Source organism: Daldinia vernicosa, assembly GCF_022497035.1.
Source record: "Daldinia vernicosa strain CBS 139.73 unplaced genomic scaffold F5Y00scaffold_16, whole genome shotgun sequence".
Taxonomy (NCBI): domain Eukaryota; kingdom Fungi; phylum Ascomycota; class Sordariomycetes; order Xylariales; family Hypoxylaceae; genus Daldinia; species Daldinia vernicosa.
This window is the reverse complement of record NW_025953932.1, coordinates 46,268-67,915: the sequence shown is the minus strand read 5'-3', so window position 1 is coordinate 67,915 and position 21,648 is coordinate 46,268. Positions and strand designations below refer to the sequence as shown.

Here is a 21,648-nt window from a genome sequence, read left to right as displayed (position 1 = left end):
CTGTATCAGCCACACTCTAAGCTGAAGGTCGGATAGTGGCCTATCCACTGAATTCAGGTAGCTTACCACTATATTTATAGCGATATCAGCCACTATAGCTTAAATAAGACCGTGCAGTCTCTTTTTACTCGCACGTGGCTTTGCCAAGCTCATATGTGCAAGACTTTTGGCCCCAACCTTCGTACCTCCTACATGATGTCAAATGGCCCCTATGCAGTTTAGTGGTTTGTAATTACAGGGGTGTAGGTGATCGGCAAGGCTGAATGCGGCGAAGATAGGTGTAATAAAATGGTCCGTGCACTATCAACGCGCTTTCGTTCTTTCCCTATGGAACTGCGCAACTTCAACTTTTCCATCTGGATGCACCTTCCTTCCTACATCGACACCTAATTACAGAACGTCGCTTCCCAAATCAATTGCGAAATTCGATGTGCAAGTACGTATGATAGCTCGTAAAATTAAACCTTATTTTCGGTACCTGGTTTCCCGGACAGCAGATTTGGCTGCCTTAAATTTTCGCCCTCCTCCATCCAACTTTCCCTTTCTTCCCAACTCACACATCATTTCGCAACGATCATAACAATACAACAGCAGCCTGTTCACAGTTCCTGCATACTTCATCTGATCACACATTGCCTACTTTTTCCAACATCCGATCACTTTCCAAATTCAGTTCATCCGAACTTGACCTATCGCACCTACAGCAGGGATATACCTCTGTAGCTTTAACTTCCTCATTTCCACATTTCCATCCATATTTCCTTCCACACTTCTACGTACGACCTTCGCGGGTAGCAACTGTTATTGACCATGGACTCATCACAGCACTCACCGCTGCACAACTGGCGCATTCCCGTTCATTGCATTTTTTGCTCTCACTGCCGCGCAATTCGTGCAAACATCAACCGAGAAGCCCATGATCAGGCGCACTTGAATGCACAAGCCCACGCCCAGGATATCGGTATCTCTCCACGTCCCGCACCTCTACATCGATCTCGAGTTATTAAGATTCCACGATCAAAACTATCCGTAACTATCCAACTTCCGAACTTGAAACACCCTGTTGCGCCTGACGACAGTTCGACCCTTCCCAGATCCAGAAAGCGAATCCGCCCTCGTTGGGGAGAGCCTAGTGAACTCGAGACAGCAGTCAAGCCAGTCGCATCACAAGTAGTAAGTTTATACTTTACCAATACACTTTCAGCTCAAGCAAGCTTTTCTCTATGATCTAGCGCTAACATTAATTTAAGAGCCCGAGCTCTCGGCATCGTTAGGAACCTGCCCGAGATACTTCGCAAGGCTTTGCTACTGAACAACAATACCCTTCAAGAAGGACCGAACCTCTCCTCTTCCACTCTCCCCGACAAATCCGACCACTGAGCCCCGAGACTCGAAGATACTTAGAACGGCCCTTTTTCGCCGTGAATGCGCGCGCAAGATTTCGCGTCGCTGCTCCCAAGCGTGTAATGCCTGGAGCTTGGCCATCCGAGCTTGTCGAGGTAGACAGCGCGGAAGTGCCAACATATTATAATATGACCCTACCTACACCACCTACTCCCGGTCCACTCGCGGCAAATGTTGTTCGCAATGCCTTTACTTATATCCGAGACTCATCTCGTAGTCTCTACACAACCCTGAGCAACAGAATCTTCCGTCCGCGTCAAAGCCCTTCAATTCCGACACCAATTCCTTCCGAAGATGGTAGGCGGACTCCAAAGCGCCGTCGACTTGACCACGAAGAGAATGGACCATTCACCACTACTGAACTGGTGGATGACCGCATGGACATTGATGAGGATCCTATTGCTACTGTACTTACCGGCTCATCGATGAGCGAACTAGAAACATCACCATCTATATCTCCTGTTGTTTCACCGAACTCTGCAGCCGCCATAGCTTCTGCTAGAAGAGCTACGCGACTATTTCCTTATAGAAAGAACGTCGGCTTACCGAGTGATTCACCGAATGGCTCAACCAGTGATCAGACTAATGTGGTAACTCCACCACCCTCGCGCCGAGAAAAGAAACCAGTCCAACAAGAACGAGTACCCGAACGGACTTGGGGACCTTTACCTGCTCCAAAATATGCGAGCATTCAAGAGTTCTTCGCACACGATGACGAGATATGCCTGCCTGGCTTAGAACGCTTGCGGCTCACGCCGAATGATACCAAGGTATATGAACTAGATTCACAACGCGAAGATCGGCTGCGCATTGAGAAGGAGAATGCTGAGAAAGAGCGTCAAGAAAAACTTCGTATCGAAGAGGAACGCTTAAATGAAGCGCTGCGCCCGCTCGGGTTACGGAGACCGAAGGCACCCCTGATTACTCCTCTCAGCGACGAATGGGACCGGAAAGCTAGAGAAGCGCCGGACAACGGCAAAGTGGAGCCGAATAAATGGAGAGGCGCGCGCCATCGGGACGGCGTGGAACTCAAGGCACGAGACTTCAAGAAACTAGTACCCGCGGACTCATGGCTGAATGATAACATCATCCAATCAACTCTAGTCCACCTTGCAACTTACATTAATGATACAGCTGGCGTTGTTCCTAAGCAAACTACACCAAAGTGTGTGGCGCTCTCTTCTCAATACTGGTCCAATTTCATACGCGATCCTAAAAACCATATCTACACCCGAGGGTTAGAGAGAACCTGGGGAATGAAACCAACTAACTTCCTCGATATTGATACGGTGCTCATTCCGGTTAATAAGGATGCCCACTGGACCGTCCTTGTTGTCCGACCATCTCGTCGAACAGTCTCTTATGTTGACTCGTTCCATAAAGACGGGTGGTCTCACATACAGGACGTCCATATGTGGATGGAATACTTTCTGGGTGACAAATATGTTGCCGACGAATGGCGCCAAGAATCTTACAGTGTGCCCAGGCAGACGAATGGGTACGACTGCGGTATGTTTGTAATTACAAACTCTATCTACCTGTCGCTGGGTATAGACCCCAGCGGCTACTCGCAGAGCGAAATGCCTCTGCAGCGGCGCAGAATCGCCGCGATGCTCCTGAACGGCGGGTTTACCGGCCCGTTCGGCTTATCACACCTCTAATTAAGAGGTAACTCTACCTACCTACCTACCTACCTACCTACCTACCACCTAACCGCCTAATCACCTACCCTCCCTCCTAACTCTACCTAACCGCCTAATCACCTAACCTCCCTCCTAACCGCCTAAACCCTTAAACCTCCTAACCACCTAACCTCCTAACCGCACCTCCACCTAACCTAATCACAACTCTACCTAACCTACTAATAATAATTACCTCGCAATAAACACCACCCAAATACTCTACACTACTATACCATTACACCACGTACCTCCCCATTATTACAACTCCTATACCTTTATACCCTCACACCACTACTATATTACTCATCAAACTCGCCGAAACACATAACCGCGTACGTCACTGAGTCACCATTATATAACGTCCTGTATGGACTGGAATTGCATTGAGCCGGTGTTTATTGGAGTTGGTGGTAACAACTTTGTATGCAGCTTGAACTGCATAGCATATCATGTTTGGAAAGGAGGGGCAAGCAGGCGGCATGTCCTATGCGACTTGAATTTTGTGGGGTTTGACTCCGGTCAGCATTTTGAAGATATCCTCGAAGCATGACGGGAACGGAGTTGAGGGAAAGGTCTACTGGAAATGCCGAAGCAAGGTACCGGCGGTCCCTTCAAGCGGAAGGCCGCCGAGGGGTGCGGGGAGTTTAGGGGTTTGTTTGTTTGTTTGTTTATTTTTTGGAATGCTTGGAGAAGAAGCATCGTTGGATAGATAGATGCAATTTGACGCTCTGGAGGGTAGTTCCCAGAGCTGTGATGTAAGACCCCCCATGGGCAAATACAGAGTGTCGATAGAATAGAAATCGGCAAAAAGATGAAAGTAACCACTCACCATAAATTCTCTTTGGACTTGTGAGACGTAGGAAATATCGTAGATTATTGTGATTAGGGGTATTCCTCTATCACATAGTATTGGGCCAGAAGTTAAGGCTGTATGTCACTCCCCGTAAAGTATTGCCCATATACATCGTGATTTAAAGCTTGGTATTATTACATAAACCCACATTGCTTGGATAGTTTTGACCAGGTTGTTAAAATAACCTTTTCTCAAGAACTGCTAGGATCTCAGTGAAGTAGTCAGGGGTCTGCCAAGTAATATTATCCCAAAGGGTGTAAAGTATCTAGGAGGGTGGATGGACAAATAATAATAAATTAAGATAGTGAGCAATGGTAGAGTAAACCGGTATCATTCGCGGGTTTAAATTGCGGGAAGACCTACGAATAGCTGCGGTAGATTAACTGATATACACGCAACAACATGTATGTAACCAGAAAGACGAAGCTTGCTTGTTCGCTCGCTATCTACCCAGGTACATAGGGGGGCAAGAATACCCCGAAACCGCTAATTGATTGATCTCCAACGCATACGACGTCCTACGCCTCGAAACAACCCTACCTGCCCATCTTATTGAACGCCTGCTAATGCAAGTTGGATATATCGCCTCCCTCCCTTCGCCCTCTTCGAGATCTATCCATCCATCTAAAAGCCTCCTATTCTCTTTTTTTCTTTTTGTCGACCGCCGCCGCACCTTGATATTTTCCTCATTGGAGCTTCTTTCGAGACACTAGCTCAGCCTAGATACCTTCGAGTCGTCTGAAATGTGGCCATAATATCCCCTATGGGTTACTTATCCCCTTGTTGTATAGCCCTACTGCGGGCTTTCAGTGATAGATCATGCCCCTATCTGATTGGAAACTCCTATCATAGCTTTGATATAAATCCTCAACCAGTTGTAGTCTAGTTCAAATCAAGGAGCTTCTTCGTATTTTCGTAGACCATCCACGTAATGCTAAGTGCAGGAGCAACCTTGAGTAGATTCGGCATCAGGCCCTTGTATAGACCCCTGACTCCCTCGTTCCGAATCGTCTTTTGCGCTACATCCCATATGCCGGTATAGTGGGCTGGGTGCATTTTGGTGCCCTGAGTCTGTAGCCTCGTGCGAAGCACATTTAGAGGGTAGACTACCGAGGCGCCAAAGGCACCTGATGTTGCTCCCATGATTCCTGTCACGAAAGTGCTTGGTTGAGCGTCCTCCTCGTGAATACCGTCAGCCTTGGCTTTGTATGATATGTAGGTCTTCTTGAGTAGCTCGAATGTGCCCATATCGATGGCCGAATACGGAAACATGCCGATAAGACCCATAGTCACACCCCTGTAGGTGGCCCGGACGCCGCCTTCTGCCCACATCTTCTGGGCAGTTTGCAAGAGAAGGGCATTGCCGCGTGGGCCGCCAGAAACGTATTCTGACTGTAGGCTAACTATTGTATAAGTCAAAGTCATATGTAACTGCGACGTGAGGCTTACCGGAACTTAAGGGTATCTAGGGGATAGACACAAAACCTATATACTCGTTAACCACCATCATATAAAAGGACGAACAGGTGGACATACTGTGCAGTCATGCCTGCTACACCGCCCGCTACAAACTTAGAGTAAGGATTGATTTGATGCATATCATTATGCCCTTCGAGGTTTGCAAGAGTCTTCTTAGCAGCCTCATATGCTCCAAACTGGTACGCGGTCAGCAAGGTTTTAATCCGACACAATACCTTAAGAGATATACCCTAATTGCTGTCTCCGGCATAATCTTAACCACGTTAAGTCCATTGCCTAGTTGAGAGGGTAAGCTTCGAGACGACTCGGAGTAGTCTTGTCCAAGGGAGATAATTACCAGCAAAGAATCCGCGAACACCCCCAGCCTTGTATATGTCGGTGATAGCTGTGACTAAGGGCCCGCCAGCATGTTTCAAGGCACGGATAGCTTGGCCTTTCTTGACGGCGTCGGCGGCGGCATTCGTGCTTGATGATGTTTTCACGAGAAGGTAGACCTTCAATCGGTCGAGTGGAGCAGTAGTAGTACGAGAAATGCCCCCCGCCACAGCACCAGCAATGAAATAGCCTGGATCGGGGAGGTATCTAATCAGCATAGATCTTTTGCTTATTTCACTCAATCCCGGTTCAATCTCAGTGCCTTCTGCTGCGGGAAGCTTCTCTTGCTTAGCGCCGAAGAGATTATCGGCAGGAAGAGTAGTTTCGGAGGTGTCGCCAACATACGGCTGTGCTACAGCCATAGTCATGTTGGTCGTATCGTTGGTTGTCGGAGAATTGTGTGTCACTGTTGTTGTTCTTTGTTCGCGTTCCTCCTCGTTCGAATTCGAAGATGAAGGAATATACTCCTCATCCGGTGGGCAGGCGATTCTGAAGATTGAACCGAAAAGGGTGGAAAGAATATTCGTACCTAAGCCATGAAGAGTTTCCTCGCTGACTACCGAGTCACCTTCAGAATTGAGAGTGAGAATGTCTGTGTAGAAGGTGAAAACTGCCCGCAGTGTGGTGGTAGAATCAGTGTTGTTGGGCATGAAAAGGAGAAAATTTCTAGGGTTCGTAAGATGTCAGTACTGTTTTCTGTTTTACACAATTAGACACGGTGACGCGTATAGACGCGCTGTCCCACAAGCCTTTTACTTCTTAACTCTCGTCCGAACAATCACCATGTAAGTATAGATCTATGCTAACATTACAATAAAACCAACCGACTTTATCTCCACCAGGGTTTAATCCCTCAGAGTCACGAGAAGTGGAAGAGATACAAAATAGAAAGTAAACTAACCGCCATTCTTCAAAACTAATGAATCCATCACGATTGTGATCGATATTCTCAAAGAATTCATCTAACCGACGTAGCGGGACCGCAAGACCAGCACGTTGAAAAGCATGGTGAAGCTCTTCTTTATCAATTTTCCCATTTTGGTCTCGATCGATAGATTTAAAAAGAACGTAGAGCTGACGCTCAGCAGCTTCGACAAAGACTCGAAATTCTATATCCATTCCAATCATGATTAGTTGAATTAGTTGAAGATATGACGGCATGGCGGAAATCTAGTGCAGGCTCTACAGACCATCATATTGAATCTTGCCGTCGCCATTCGAATCCACAACCGTTATTATAGTCTTTAACAAGCCATCGGCATTTTTCATTGCTGCCCGCACCAAGTCAGCAACAAAGCTTCTAAGGTCTAGGACGACCAAGGCAGGGGATTGGTTGCTAACGATGATCAATCCTCTTGAGGCCTTTTTGTAACCCTTTCCAGTCCAGCTCGCCCGTGCCTCGGTAGTCCAGTTTTCTCCAAAGCTGCTCAATTCGTACATCGCGCTCGTTCTGCGATTCCTCCATCTCCATCTCTAACTTGGTGATCACCTTGGGAATGTCCATGCTTAACGATTCATGACAGGCACGGCGGAAACAGCGAGGAAGAGGCTATCGCAAAGCTAACCATTGGATGCTACGGATAGGGCATCATTAGACGCTATGTCGGGGGTCGTTGTCGCGACTCGTCCGAGATCATTCCCTCAAACAAGTTGATAATTGAAAGTCGGTTGTTGTTTTTTTTTTTTTTGTTTTTTTTTAACAAGTTCTAAGGCTTGAACGGGGCGCGCGAAAATGACAACCGTCCCGCAAAAGGAACCTCGGAGAACAAGGAATCCATGTCGAACCCAATTTGACAGCCCGATAAGCCGATAAAGCATAATGCCTACTGGATGAACCTACCGGATGACGATGCTCCCGTGCGGACTAAGGGGAAGGGACTGTGTAATGCCCGTCGAATAAAGGGGGTGATCACAGTGCAAATTATGTCATACCGACATATGCTAGTCAATGCGCTAGTCGATGCAACCCCCACTTCGTCCGATATCTCCAGCTATATCCATCCTAGATCTTAATAACACGCAAACTTGTCTATCCAATCTTCATCTTTCTCAGCCTTGGCTTGTGTAAGCTATTTCTTTTCAGCCTCACAGGGCTGGGGTTTCCAAAACCCCATCATGTTCCCCAATCCTTGCATTATCTTCGACTACATACCCTTTAGGTAGTGTCTTCCTTTAGGCGTAATGGCGGCCAACTACTGGGAGTCAACCCAGAGGCGCTTCTGGCAGTTCTCGAAAGATGAACTTGCTCAGATGCGCGACGAGCTAGAGAAAAGCGACCAGGCCCTAGTACAAATGTTTCCCTTGCCACGGAGGATGCATCTGAATATATACTTTAACCAACGTAAGATCTACAATCGTATCGCCTAATCCAAGGCCGCGTGCTAATGCTGGTTATCGGTTAGAACTCGGTCGTTTAGGAAAGAGACTCAATGTCAAACAGCAAGCTATTGCCACGGCTCAGCTATACATCAAGCGATTCTATTGCAAAGTGGAAATTCGTCGAACAAATCCCTACCTCGTTCTCACCACGGCGCTATACTTAGCTTGCAAGATGGAGGAATGCCCTCAACATATCAGGATGTTTGTGACAGAGGCACGATCTCTATGGCCAGGTGCGCCCGACTATACTCGCGTTAAACTAGGCTTTTTCGGCTGACAAGAATATATTCTTAGATTTACTTCACGCCGACGTTTCCCGCGTCGGCGAATGCGAATTCTTCCTCATATCCGAGATGAACTCCCAACTCATAGTCCACCAACCTTACCGAACGTTAACGAGCCTTCAATCCGATTTTTTCCTTACTCCAGATGAGATCAATCTAGCGCTGTCGGTAATTAACGATCATTACATGACAGACTTACCGCTCTTATACGCGCCACATATCATTGCGCTCACGGCCATTCTTCTTTCCCTAATTCCTCGTCCAAATAATAATACCAATATGGCTACAGTAACGGCGGCGTTAACACAAGCCCAACAAAGTCGATCTGCCACCAGTACCGGCCAAAATACGCCTGGAGCCACAGAAAAAGACAAACAACAAGATGTGCGAATGGGCAAGATACAGCGCTTCGCTGCTTTCCTTGCCGAGAGCACCGTAGATATTGAGGGTATGATAGACTGTACGCAAGAGTTGATCTCGTTCTACGAATGCCACGAGCAATATAATGATAAGATAATGCGCGAGCAAGTTAACAGATTCGTCAAGGCCAGAGGGTTAGACAAGCACTAGATGTCGTCACCAAAGGTTAGGTAGACAATGTGTTACATAAAACGGAAGAAGAGGCAGGGGGCGGCCTTTGATACTCGTAAAAGGCATCGAGTTGTTTAAAAAGCGTCGCGAAATTATCATGTACCAAGTTGACCACATGTCAATACCGGTGTATATTAATATGTCTACGAAATAGCGGGATATGAGATTGACCTGAAATCCACGTATCCAACTTTCAAATTACATCCGCTCCGACTATATAAGAGATACTGTATTTGAATGGAGATATCGATGAGTTGCTACGGAGATGACTTCCGATTCCCCGTACGCATATGTACCTATATAATGTATAGTTTGGAAATGTGTGATGATATCGGCATGTATCAACGTGTGGGGACCGAGAAGTTGGAGTTTGTGTAAGGCATAATACCCAATTGGAGTGAACACACCAATTACGGACATGCTGTGATTCCTATGTAGCTAAGGCAAGTAGTATTTATTATTGGAACATTTCCGCTGTCTCGGGAGCCCATTTTCAATGCATGTGTGGTTGGGTCTTCAACTCTTCAGAGGTTAGGGACTTCAAACTCTTAACTTGGGTAGTTGGTGTGTCTAGAACGATCAGTTGGTGTCCCTTGCACCAGATCGAAGAGTTACTCGATATGAAATCGTACACTTATCTCATCTAGGCATTGTTCAAGACCCACGAACCCTGACATGCAGAAGGGATGGAAGGGTGGAAGAGTGGAAGGGTTAAAAGGGTTACGCTGATAAGAACGTACCATACCATGTAAGGTTCCCCGCAAGACGGGATGGAATCCGATATAAATCACGTCAAATGTTACACGTTGGGTCGAACAGTTGGTCGGTGCCGCCGTAAGCGAAACAATTTTATGTAACCCGCCATCAAAGCTTCATGAAGTCAAATGCATTATGCCATACGGATTTTTATATGAGATTAAGGAGTATATCGTGGCATTGTTAAGACCCTCAAAAACGTGTATGTCTCAGTACCTAATTAGTATTGTACATATTGGTAAATGAACGTATGTAGGTACATAACGTTTAATATTTCATAAGTGAGACTGGTGCAAAACGGAAGCGCAGGGTAGCAATGGGTCTCGTTTAAAAATGTTCAGTTTCAAGAAACGGCTGTGCCGCTCAGCCTCTGCCCTTAGCTAAACTTACATTTGTACCTGGTCCGAGCTCGGTACCTCTTGTCCACTCAGGTGTATGCATGTATCTACGTACCTATGCACGAATTCGTGGAGGAACGCCAGGTTTTGTAGGTTAGGTACCTCCTAACCTACATGTAACAAACCCACATAGGTACAGCTTACAGCAAGAGGTACATTGGGTAACATTGGGTAACACGGCTTGGGAAGACTTGCCTAGCCCTCTACTATGTACATTGCAGTAAGACTCGCTCTCTACAATCAGAACATCCACATATCGTCAACTTCTAACAGGAGTATGTTCTGACATGAGATGTATGGATGAGTATACTCACCAAGAATCTCATACCACCGTTCATCATGAGATACTAATAGAAAGACCAAAAAACCAAGTCTCTTTCTCGAACCCGCAAAGGAGAAGCAGCAAACAGGCTAACAAGCACCTGATACAACAAGCCACAAATATTTTGATCGGGACTAGGACCGGGATTCTCCTACGTCGGCAGATCTACCACATTCGGAATTCATTGCCCAAATTTTCTCGATTGTTCTCCCAGAGCCGGGACACTAAAATAGCAGCAATCGCTGCCCTGACTGACTGCCGCCTGACTTCGGTCTAGCAGTCTAGGAACAGATGGATGTCACCCAGAGACCTTCTAGTACAGCGATGATCTCGTTCTCGAACAAGTTGTGGGAAAAGACCCGCATACATATGTACATAACCCAACTTGGCCATAGCAAGATCGACGGTAGGTCAATGGTCATAAAGGGATGTGGCGAATGCAACTAAAAGAAGAGATGGCATCTTCATTAATTATCCATTCGTATCTACACATCTACATATGTATACAATACATACGGATAGGTTCAATTTGCCGCTTTCGTCACTTCACAAGCGGCTGTAAGTAAGACTGTTGCAGTCGAACAAAGCGGGCGGCTGGGCCACAATCGTCAACGTCCCAGTCGGCGCAATTCAACTCTTCAATCACTCGCAGGAGACTTTTCTACAACCGCGAGGAACTCTTCAAATGCAAATCGGGTAAAATCGTGCAAGCCTCTCTTCTATCAGTGTGCATACCTACGTATGCAAGCCTACACCATCTGACCATTAAGGGTCTACGAGTTCTAGACTCCAAATTTCAGGGACCAGAGGCAAAGTTCATTACACATGGCGGCAACTTGCGTCTTCTGTTGGGCGGTCACTAGCCACTCAATCGCGATTTTGCCTCCGACGATCCATGCTCTCATCTTACACAGATGCAGACAAGCAACTAAATACCAACTTATCGCAGGTCGTGATAGGTTGGTTAACTATTCTATGTTTTGGTCTCACAACCGTACAGGTTTGAGTAGAATATAGATCAGCAGCGCATATTACGTTTAACTTCAGGTGAGTAAGCGCCTGGATGATAACTTTCTTACACATATTCCGGCAAGCATATCGAGTGGTCGAGTTCGAGAAATGAAACCGCAGGACAAAGGCAGGAATGCTGTCAGCCTTTAGGAGCGCGGGAAATTCAACCGTTCCCTTACATACCTCAAAGTACCTTCTTACCTCGTCGAGGCGGTTGTGGGCGGTCAGAACTCTCTTGCCGCCCTCCCTACTGTACTATGTACAAGTCGTCTGCTAAGCTGCCTAATAAAAGGGAATAGACCAGCATTACCCCCGTCGTCCCAAACCCCAAGCAGTCTCATGCTGCACGAGACCAGGTCCGTACCCACTTGCACCGGTATGGTGGCTTGCAGGACTGGTATGTGCAATCCTAACGATTATACGTTTAGGGTAAAGTCCCAGTTCAACATCCATCATCCGCTCCACCGCGCAACAAGGGTTTCTAACCCCCGGACCCGGAATACTATATCACAGTACGTATGAGTGGTCACAGTGAGAGACTGGCAAGGCTGCAATCCCACGCAAGTCAAAGGACCGAACTTGCCTCTGACTGGCCTAATTGGTACCGACGTAAGAAATTGCCTACATAGGGGAAGCCGCCGCTGCAAGGCAGGTGTTGTATTTACTACGTTGTTGTCAAAGGGATACTGGGCATTCCCTTCAGGACTAAACACCATAATCACTCGTTAGTTTCGACAAAGTCGGGACGTAAATGATGAGATCAATCGGATATTGACCATCATCCCTTTAAGCTTTTGGTAGATGTGTTCTATTCATTATGCCATGGGTAAAAGCGAATTTAGAAATTGAATTAGACAATTACCAATTAACCCCATTTCAAGTCTAGCGAGTTCCCCTTTAGGGATAACACTCTCTATGCAGGAGTTGCCCCTGAATGCAGGCAAAGTAGGTAGGGGAAGTTATTCAGGTTATCAATCTATCTAGGTTACGTTAACTACGTATGTAGGTAACAAGGCTGGATCATCGAAGGTTAGAGAGAGCATCCTACTACGTACAGTCCCAGAATGGAGAAACGATCATCCACGCGAGGCTCGGTAATGCGTCGTTGGGGATGTTGGGGATCTGACGATGGTGGGTTCATACATATCAAGGTCGAGTGGCGACAAGAATTATGAACAGTGCATAAGATCCGAGCATCAAGATGAAGCTATTCGCATTAAGACGACATCGAACGATTAACCGATTTAGTAGATTGAAGCCGTGTTCAACCTTTCCTCAATCGACCCACCCGTTCAATAACGCCTTCGTCGAGTCTCCTGATCTGTGCTGACTAGGTACTATGTACATACCTACATACATGGCGTTTTCCTAAACGTTCTGAGGCATGTATTTTGTATGTAGTTAATGAATGAGATAGCTTGGATTGGCTGATTGGATAGGGCTTTCAAAAGGGAACCAAATTGGCTTCCCCTCCCCGACTGGTGCCGACTGGTACTCTTGACCAGCCTCGTCCAGTAAAACAGATGGCGCAGCTTGCAGGCTGGCAGGCTATTATTCCTTTGTCCCAGACCACAGCACGCGGACTCGCTACGGTAAATTAATCGGCAAGCTACCTGCTGGCGATCGCATTGCAGCGGACATCTGGTGACGGGTGACTGGTCAAGGGACGGCCAGCATTACAAGCATTACAAGCACCGTAATGTATATGGTTTGTTAGGGGAAACAGGCGGCCAAGGGGAAGCGTTCTGCAGAACAAGCCGACTGGCACTGTGGCATTCCTGGGAGCAATGAGAAGCAATGAGAAGCAATGAGAAACAACTAATGTTAGGTACATAGGAACAACATAAGAACAACATAAGGAACAACAGCGCCCATCGAACCGGTCTTTATAGCTAGTCCTCGTTTGTCTTAGCGTTAGTATATGTTATCCAATGATCTCAGGTGGCGACTCCAGTTTCATTCGCCAGCTCAATTCCCCACCCGCCATCAATCAATGAAGGAAACCCTTGAGGCTTGTGGGTCCAAAAGAACAGTGCGTTGAGCAGGCCTTGCAGGTTCTTGCAGATCTTACATGTCTTTGCAGCTTCCGCTATTCAATGTTGTCCTCCCGCTAGGCCTTATATAGACTAGCCCCAGGTCTTGAACCAGCAAGCGACCCAAGCGTCCTATGAGTTCCCCCCGGCCTTGGCCCACCCTCCTTTGCCGCCTTCTGCTGTTCTGCTGCTTCTTGTCCATCCAACAAAATCCTTCGCCTTCTCCGAATCACAGCTTGCCCTTCTCCTCTCCCGCCTTCTTCTCTCTTACTCTTATCGATCCTACCACACTCACACCCGTCCCTTAAACTTTCTAAGCCTTACCCCAGAAACGCACATATCGAAATTCTATAACCAATTCTACCACCTCTTAACAACAAACTTTCGGAAAGCTTAAACTATTCTCTCTCTCACATTGCCACATTGTGCAAATTGCCCAGACGAATTCTTATTGTTGTCCTTCCTAGTTGAATTTTAATAGCGCAACGGTCGGCAACTTTAAAGCACCCCGAACCCAAACAACGCACAGAACCACACACACACACACACACATACATACACACATACACCGCCACCCAACGTCTCTCCTCTGTCCAACCACTTTCTGTAATCTACGACAGCTACTTTTGAACAAAATTAGCATTCTTTTACACATTCCCCTAAGGGAAGAACAATCATAATGTCTTATTACAGCTACAACCATCATCAACCAACAGCACCCGCTCCTTCGGTTTCGCACAACCACCACGGCGGTCGAAACCGGAGAGCACCGAGGCTCTCTGTATCTCAAAATTCTCAGAAGCAGTTTCGCGGTGTGAGGAGCATGAAGGAGCTTAGTGAATCTGTTTCCGTGAATGCTTTCCGATCACAATTTGAGGCAAGCCGCTCTTTCGATCTCGAGGACGACATGGAGTTTTGCCCCAAGCTGTTAACGGAGATTGATGTGAGTCAGGCCAGCACTTATGATGTTGTCTAATACGTCGTTTATTCTACAACGTCGTATTGATAACTCGTTCGTAGTACCAACATAATACTAACCTGCTCGTCTATAGCTGGTGTCGATAAGCAGCGCTTCTTCCGACCGATCTTCACTATCCAGCAACTCGCCTAATGCTTCACCCACGCAACACCCGCAGCAAGTTGCTACCAGCTTCTCTCTCAACTCTACCTCTCCAGCTTTTATTCCACCTACTTTCCAAACTCAGCAGTCGAGTCTTAAGTTGCATGCACCCGCCGCCACCCGGGCGCGCAACGCCATCCCTATCATCAACCCCGCCAATGGCCTGACCATGTCCAGCCCGCCGCCGTCCGTTTCGCCTGCCCGAATGCAGCACATCGGCAGACGGTGGTAGATGGCCTATCGTCTCGCTTCCTCTTTGGATTCTGAGATGACTCACCATCTGACCACTCGTTTGCAGTTGTTCTGAACATCTTCTACTTTCCGTTTAGAAGACATTTGCTGCTCCTATAGCAGCTGTTCATCTTGGCGGGCACCGGTACGGATATCAGGCATCGACAACACATCTTCAGGTCATTTTAGGGCTCGACTGCGGACTCCACCTTTACTCCACTTTCTCCCTGTATAAAACATCCTTATTCGACATATAACTAGTGTTCATCGTAAAACTTTCTCCACGGATCTCCACGATGGGCGCGAATTGGCATTGAAGATAATCGATACCACCTGATTTCTGTTTGGTTTGAGAAAAGGGAAAATATCAATAATCCTGGTGTTCCGACCTCGAAAGATGGGGGCTGTTTGGGTTCGCAAATGGGCGTTTTAAATCACGGCGGTTTTGCATTTCGTAATTGCATCGGTGTTCACGACACAACGGAGTCATCGGGTTCAATCTGGGAGCGGCACGATAAAGCGTCATCACGGGTTATGACATTTGAGCAAAAAAAGAATACCACTACACATATAGAACAAGTGTTTGGCGACGAGGGGTTGGTTTCTATTTTGTTTAAGCAGGCAGGTGGTCCTTCCATCGGGGCGGAGTTGTGCTACTCGGCAAGGTCTTTTTTTCATGGGAAATATCCGGGTTAAAGAGAATCTCAACACTAAGTAACGGGATTGGGTAGGCACTCGGAGTGTCTTGATTTTTTATTTTTCTAAGCTCATGGCACGAGACGGGAGTTGGTTGCGCGGTGCTTTGGGGCTGCAAATACAGGGCTCATATTCATGTCATCATCATCATCGTCTTTTGTCTCCCTTTTACCATTTTTATTGTCCTTGTATTACGGTCGAGGGATGAGAGGATACCAGTCCATTTCTTTCGTATTATTCCCCCGGGCAAAGGTTCTACCAATTGGGTCAAGTGCATCACTAGGTTTCTTCTCTCGGGCGATTTGGGGGAGGATGGAATCTTTGTGTATAGGAAATCATATTCGGGCGGACAAGCGCAGGCGGCGCGGAAATGGGTACACGCCAACTGGTTCCCTAACGGCTGTGTGGCGTTTACCTATTTTGGTGTTTGTGTGTGAAGATAAAAAGAGAACGCCTTTTGTTGGGTGTCTTCTGCCGTACATTCGATGTATTGAATTGAAATGGGCGAAATATGTGCCTCTCACTTTCAAACTACCGTGTTCTTGCATTTGTGATGATGTGGCTACTGATCATAGTGATATTGTAACTGTTGATATGTCTATTTGGGTATATGGAAATCATGGAAATTGTCTACTTTCGGTTGGAATTGGTTACTACGATTCATGAGACGGGAGGCTAGACATCCCAATTGTTGTCTCATCCATCTTCGGATCGGTCTAGCAACGGTTCCGATGGAGGCAGTGGACGCTATGCAGAGATGTCTCTTTTTGGGTATGTATCTAATTGTTTCTCGGTCGACCGGCCGGCTGGGTACTTACCTAACCAGTGTATGCGTCTATGTTTATATCGTGTATGTATATCGTGTATGGATGTATACTATATAGTTTGGTGGCTGTGCGTATTCATGTACCTATGCGCGCCGCCCCGTTCCCCGTCGTCTCCCCGTCGGGCTTGCTGCATGCGAGTCTGGCGAGTTTTTTGGGGAGTAAGTAAGTAAGTAAGAGAAGGGAGCAAAAAGGGGAAATGGGCCTAGGTAGGTATCTTGCTCGTTTGAGATTAGCGGTCCGTCGGGTCTGCTTTGCTGCATATGCGGACGCCCCGCACCCCGTACCGGCTTCTGGTTTTTATAGGTAGGTAGGTAAGGCGTGTTGGGTTGGGTTGGGTTGGGTCAGGTACTGTGTAGGTAGCAAATTGGTAGGTAAGTAGGTAGGTGGGTAGGAAGGAAGGTAAGGGAGGCGATCTCCTAGCTGACTGTATGCTGCGTCCCGACTCGGCTGCAGGTTGTCCGTTCGTCGGCCCGGTCAGGTGATGGGTAGGAGATGCGGCGTTGTGTTGCGTGCGCGCTCGGTGGGTGAGGTGAAAGAGTGATGTGAGACTGTTGTTAGTACGAATACCTACCTATGTAGTTCTATAATTGTTAAAAGATATAACTACCTCTAAGTTTATATCGTATGTAGTTTAGGTAAGTATATAATTCCTAAAATGCACACCAAAGTTGAGAGATACTCGCCCTACGTTACCATGTGACGCCAGGACATCTTCCTGCGCTTCTGCCATTGGCGAATTGGACCGGTTTCACAAGCTTTGGCAGTGTGTCGATAACGGAGTCCCGTCGAATACTGGGGCCAATTAGATAACTTCGGTACGGTACGGGGTGAGACGGAGGCCGCTGCGAGTAATACCATGTGTGTGTTACTCGAGACTTGATGCGGGTAAATGTAGTACTGTCAGATATCAGATTGGTAAATGTGGCTGCTCATTTAGGTAATGGGCTCTATGGAGCAATGGGGAGCGTAATACGGACGGACGGAACTACATAGGTATGTAGTGTTGAAGATTTCGAATGTGCCTGTTCCCAACAATATTATTTTTCATGTTTGGTTTATGATGCTGAGATTTAAAATGTCGACTTCTTATTCTATGGATTTCTACGTATGAGGTTAGGACGATGCATAAGACTGCGTAATGGCAGCCTCGCATATAATACTTACGGCTACAGCTTGAAGATATGTTTGATGTAAGTGTATATATATATGACTGCTACTCCACGATTTCACCATAGGTATAAACCATGGTTACCCCAGGCTAGACCTAGTTCCTTATACTTTGTTTATCTTATGAAGTTCCCGTCAGTGTTCATTATCTATAGTTAGAGTAAGTAACTCATAAGACTTTAAAGGTAGACTTATCGTTGGACTTGGGACACTTCAACTACTACAATCGTACAGAACCTTCCGTACTAATATAACTATTATTACTTTGAGTTATCATACGATTTTGAGGATATTCACAAGAGGTACTCTGGCTTATGGCATCTGAATGCCACTTCGGCACAGAGTCAGATCGCCAATTTGAACCACGGGAACCTGCAACACGATGAATTGGATATTGGACCTTCCCACATGCGTTTACCCGCAAACTATCTAAGCTAACTCAAAGAAGAGACATCTACATAGTTATGGGTTGCTACATGTTTGAATACGGATTCGTTTACCTTTGGCCTCTGCTTATTAGCTCTAACGTCCACCATTTGTATATTAGGGACAGTTCACGATAATTTCCGAGGCGTCATTAAAGATGGCAAGCTACTTGTCTCCATAGTGGGATCTGAGATTTGGACACGGTGTATTTATTTACGCCATGGTTAGTGTATGTATTTGAAATTGATCATATTTTCTATTCGGGGACAAAGATTATTAAGTTAATAATCAGATGCAACGGTTAGGTGGAGAAGTGATGTCGTCTCTGATGTTATGTATCAGTGTATTCCCAATGAGCCGAAGAAAGAAAGCGGACAAAGCCGAGGAATGAACCGTGCGCTAACTATTTCCAGTCGGGACCAATCATATTTCATTAGATTAGCATAAGCCATCTGAGGTACCTCCTTACAAACTGGTGACGTCATAATATTAGGTAGATTCCTTGAGAGCAGCGCCGTGTTCCATGACTACGAGACAATTACCTTGAAGCTCTTTGGGATAAGTTCAATTGGACTAATAAGCTACCTGCTATCTACTACATACTATCTACAACCTATTCACTTAACTATACAAATACAGCCGTTTACTTAGAGACCTTATACCATCTCAAGAAACTATATCAAACACACATAACAACGATGGCATCCAGAATGCTCTTCAGATCAGCCGCCACCATTGCTACAGGTAGGCAAGCAGTAGCACAACGGACCTTCACCACCAGCTCCGCAAACCTAGCCTACAAGGAGAGCAGCCGTAAGTGACGCCACCTCCCCTCCCCCAAGAGAAAGTACCACCCGTTGGCTAACATATGTAACGCCTCCCGCATAGACGGATCCGAAGCATTCGACCCCGAAAAGCACAAGCAGGATCTGCTAGCGAAGCACAAGGAAGGCAAGGGCCACTGGAAGCCCGAGCTGGCATCAGATAGCGAGGAAGCCGTAAAGGCGGACCGGCACGGCGGCAGCGGCAAGGAGGACATCACGACCCTACAGGAGCGCACCAAGCGTGCTGCGGAAGAGACTAGCAAGGCTGGTACCAGCATGCGCGACGGGTTGTAAGGTCTGGGCGTTTGTAAGAAACTAAAAGGACACTGGGCTGACTGGTTCAGAGTCGACTTGATGGATAAGGACGGCGCGGGCCCGACGAAGTAATACGGGTGGATGAGTGGAATGGAGATGATGGAGACGATGGCTTTGTTCGGTTGTTATGGTAGGCGGCTTTATTGAGGACTCATTCAATTTGTATTGTACGATAAGAAGTGAATATGGACTCAGGGTCTATGGGTTAACTGAAGCATCTAGTATACATGCTTGGCTATCGTTCTTCGCCAATGTGCAACCTATGAATCTTCGCCTATAGCTAGAATGGAATGTATTCACAGCTCAACTGTTACAACTATTACTCTTCAATTAAGTGAACTAGGCTGTAAAAATCCAAGGCCGTGTATGGCCCGCAAGTCGATTTATATCAAATACCCAAAGAGAATATACGATGTGTAAGTCCGTGGTGCCCGTCCACGTATAAAGTACCTATAGTACAAACAATGATATAATCAATCAATGTAAGTCTCCCCTATCAAACGCCATGCCGACGCCATGCAAAATGCAACGAGGACTCGAGTATGCAGTCCGACCCAGTCCTGTCCAGCACAATTACCACATCCCGCCTCTTTTCTAACCCCCCCTTACGTACCCAGCACATCCCCCTCTCGTGTTCTTTTGTCTTCTCCCCTTATTTCAAAATCGCAATAAGCAACACCAACACAATAATCAAGATGATTATGGCAATCATCTGCTTACTATCCCCCGCCGCCCTCGTAATCTTGCCGACCTGGCGCTTTGCGCGATCTAGCCGCCCCTGGTGCCTGTCCACCGCGCTGTCGACATCATCTAGCATGGCGACGTGCTCGTCTAGCTCATCGCCGATCTGCATGCTGAGCTCGCGCTGGCGCGCGATGCTAGCTCCCAACGCGTCCAGCTGCTCGTCCTGCTGGTTTAAAATGCGCTGGTGGTACGCGTGGATCTGCGCGTTGTCCATCCCCGCCGCCTCGTCCCGGTACCCCAGGCTGTCGTCCCCCGGGTTGTCGCGGTACCGGCTTGCTCCGAATAGTTGCGCCTCGAGGTCCGGGTCTGCGGTTGCGGAGGGGCTCGCGGGGTTGTCGGTGAAGCGCACGGTTTTGGAGGCCGTGCGGTTGCCTTTGGGCCGGAGATTCGAGGACGAGGAGGCTTGGGGAGGAGGGTTGGAGGTGCTGTTGCGGGGGGAGGTGGTGGCGTGCTCGAAGTCCGAGCTCAGGGCCGGGTCGTTCGGATGTTTGAGGGTGGATTCGCTGGATGGCGAGGAGAAGCCGTGGAATTGGGATGTCAGGTCGTCGTACTGCTTCTGTAGGCTGGGAAGGGCATCGGAGATGGTGAGGGAGCCACTGTAGATGTGTTAGTATAGATGGTATATCATAAACCCGATCGCCCAAGATGTTATCGCATACTCTTCATCGCCGGCTTCCTCGAGCCTTTTCTGTTCCTTCTCTAGCGCTTCTAATCCATCTTTGAACTGGTCTAAAGATCTAGATATGTGTCCGTCCTTCGAGTCGCCATCGAGATTGAGGCTCTGCGCTCGCTGCCGTTCCAGCAGGGAAAGCTTGATATGGTCGGCCAGGAGGTATAGTTGGTTCGGATTAGACATGGCGACCCGTCGTTCGTCAGACTAGCGCGTGGGAGTCTGGGATGGGGAAAGATATGTATGTAGCGTGACGAACCGAACCAACCGGGGGATGCGGAATAGTAGAAATGTTGAATGCGTGTGCGTGTTGCGTGTGCGTGTGCGTCTGAGGCCAAATTGTCTGTTGGGTGGTTCTCGATGGCTGTAAGTTGTAACTTTGGTAGCAGGAGATAGCTAATAATAGGTACTGCCTGTAGTACAGCGGGAGTACAGCGAGAGTACAGTAATCTGGACCAATCCTAGCGGCTAACTCGACCTGTAATTGCACGCAGATGCAAGATGCGAATAAGACCTACCAGCCTTGACTTTTTATTACATACATCGTGCATATGTGCATATATTATACACTAATCGGGGACTATGCATTTTCTCCGCATCTCGACTTATTACATACCTCTTTATGTACCTAACTTGGAACCTTATGTAAGCATGCTCATTTTCTTCTCTAGTTAACTATTCTTATTCTTCTTTTGTTTCTAAAACATCCACCAACTATGATCTCCGCATTACCATACATAGGTACATACATACATACATACTGTGTAGTCGGCGTCGGTATAAACGAACCCACCAGTCAACTCAAGTTATATACGTACCTGACTTAAAATGACCGGCTACGGAATACTGGTAACGAATCAGACCGGAGACTAAGGGCTGTTAGTCTAGTCTGGTTCTGTTCTACTTTGCAGATTGAGGTATTTCAGCATATAATGGCCTAGCTCTCTGCTGAAATTATTCCCCGTCCTAGTTTGGACGAGCTCTTCAACTACCGAAGTGCTGACCGAAATCCTATTGCTTACGTGTTGGCTTATGTGCCTCACATCTGCGACTAAAGAAAC

General features: G+C 47.2%; 7 protein-coding genes across 7 annotated transcripts; 5 read left to right on the top strand and 2 right to left on the bottom strand.

Annotated features, from left to right (window-relative positions):
• Positions 1-347: 347 nt before the first annotated feature.
• F5Y00DRAFT_268573 (cysteine proteinase) lies at positions 348-3,065 on the top strand (the record flags this gene model as incomplete). The annotated part of the gene is made up of 2 exons (XM_048012283.1): positions 348-1,173; positions 1,275-3,065. Exons 1-2 carry the CDS (start codon positions 811-813, stop codon positions 3,063-3,065), a joined length of 2,154 nt encoding a protein of 717 aa, XP_047865979.1. The 5' UTR covers positions 348-810.
• A 1,148-nt stretch (positions 3,066-4,213) lies between these two features.
• F5Y00DRAFT_233473 (mitochondrial carrier) lies at positions 4,214-7,540 on the bottom strand. The gene is made up of 8 exons (XM_048007306.1): positions 7,135-7,540; positions 6,984-7,064; positions 6,695-6,902; positions 5,756-6,459; positions 5,648-5,694; positions 5,476-5,594; positions 5,389-5,424; positions 4,214-5,338 (listed from the first exon to the last, which is right to left on the bottom strand). The coding sequence occupies exons 1-8, from the start codon at positions 7,295-7,297 to the stop codon at positions 4,822-4,824; spliced, it is 1,875 nt and encodes a 624-aa protein (XP_047865978.1). The 5' UTR covers positions 7,298-7,540; the 3' UTR covers positions 4,214-4,821.
• A 434-nt stretch (positions 7,541-7,974) lies between these two features.
• On the top strand, positions 7,975-9,026 carry F5Y00DRAFT_260779 (cyclin-like protein; the record flags this gene model as incomplete). The annotated part of the gene is made up of 3 exons (XM_048011077.1): positions 7,975-8,134; positions 8,196-8,405; positions 8,467-9,026. The coding sequence occupies 3 exons, from the start codon at positions 7,975-7,977 to the stop codon at positions 9,024-9,026; spliced, it is 930 nt and encodes a 309-aa protein (XP_047865977.1).
• Positions 9,027-14,061: 5,035 nt separating this feature from the next.
• On the top strand, positions 14,062-15,073 carry F5Y00DRAFT_38849 (uncharacterized protein). The gene is made up of 2 exons (XM_048013597.1): positions 14,062-14,510; positions 14,620-15,073. The coding sequence occupies exons 1-2, from the start codon at positions 14,247-14,249 to the stop codon at positions 14,917-14,919; spliced, it is 564 nt and encodes a 187-aa protein (XP_047865976.1). The 5' UTR covers positions 14,062-14,246; the 3' UTR covers positions 14,920-15,073.
• Positions 15,074-15,439: 366 nt separating this feature from the next.
• Positions 15,440-16,366, top strand: F5Y00DRAFT_38886 (uncharacterized protein). Its single transcript, XM_048013598.1, has one exon. The coding sequence runs from the start codon at positions 15,750-15,752 to the stop codon at positions 16,278-16,280; it is 531 nt and encodes a 176-aa protein (XP_047865975.1). The 5' UTR covers positions 15,440-15,749; the 3' UTR covers positions 16,281-16,366.
• Positions 16,367-18,626: 2,260 nt separating this feature from the next.
• Positions 18,627-19,468, top strand: F5Y00DRAFT_38821 (uncharacterized protein). The gene is made up of 3 exons (XM_048013596.1): positions 18,627-18,847; positions 18,923-19,148; positions 19,205-19,468. The coding sequence occupies exons 1-3, from the start codon at positions 18,733-18,735 to the stop codon at positions 19,218-19,220; spliced, it is 357 nt and encodes a 118-aa protein (XP_047865974.1). The 5' UTR covers positions 18,627-18,732; the 3' UTR covers positions 19,221-19,468.
• A 357-nt stretch (positions 19,469-19,825) lies between these two features.
• F5Y00DRAFT_260776 (uncharacterized protein) lies at positions 19,826-20,773 on the bottom strand (the record flags this gene model as incomplete). Its single annotated transcript, XM_048011076.1, has 2 exons — positions 19,826-20,513; positions 20,577-20,773. 2 exons carry the CDS (start codon positions 20,771-20,773, stop codon positions 19,826-19,828), a joined length of 885 nt encoding a protein of 294 aa, XP_047865973.1.
• Between the last annotated feature and the right edge of the window lie 875 nt (positions 20,774-21,648).

Coding starts and splice junctions, on each gene's coding strand:
- F5Y00DRAFT_233473 (XM_048007306.1), bottom strand. CDS start 7,297: ATGGACATTCCCAAGGTGATCACCAAGTTAGAGATGGAGATGGAGGAA. Junction 7,065..7,134: donor CCTCAAGAGGATTGATCATC/GTTAGCAACCAA, acceptor TGGTGCGGGCAG/CAATGAAAAATGCCGATGGC. Junction 6,903..6,983: donor CGGCAAGATTCAATATGATG/GTCTGTAGAGCC, acceptor GAATGGATATAG/AATTTCGAGTCTTTGTCGAA.
- F5Y00DRAFT_38849 (XM_048013597.1), top strand. CDS start 14,247: ATGTCTTATTACAGCTACAACCATCATCAACCAACAGCACCCGCTCCT. Junction 14,511..14,619: donor AGCTGTTAACGGAGATTGAT/GTGAGTCAGGCC, acceptor GCTCGTCTATAG/CTGGTGTCGATAAGCAGCGC.
- F5Y00DRAFT_38886 (XM_048013598.1), top strand. CDS start 15,750: ATGTCATCATCATCATCGTCTTTTGTCTCCCTTTTACCATTTTTATTG.
- F5Y00DRAFT_38821 (XM_048013596.1), top strand. CDS start 18,733: ATGGCATCCAGAATGCTCTTCAGATCAGCCGCCACCATTGCTACAGGT. Junction 18,848..18,922: donor AGCCTACAAGGAGAGCAGCC/GTAAGTGACGCC, acceptor CCTCCCGCATAG/ACGGATCCGAAGCATTCGAC.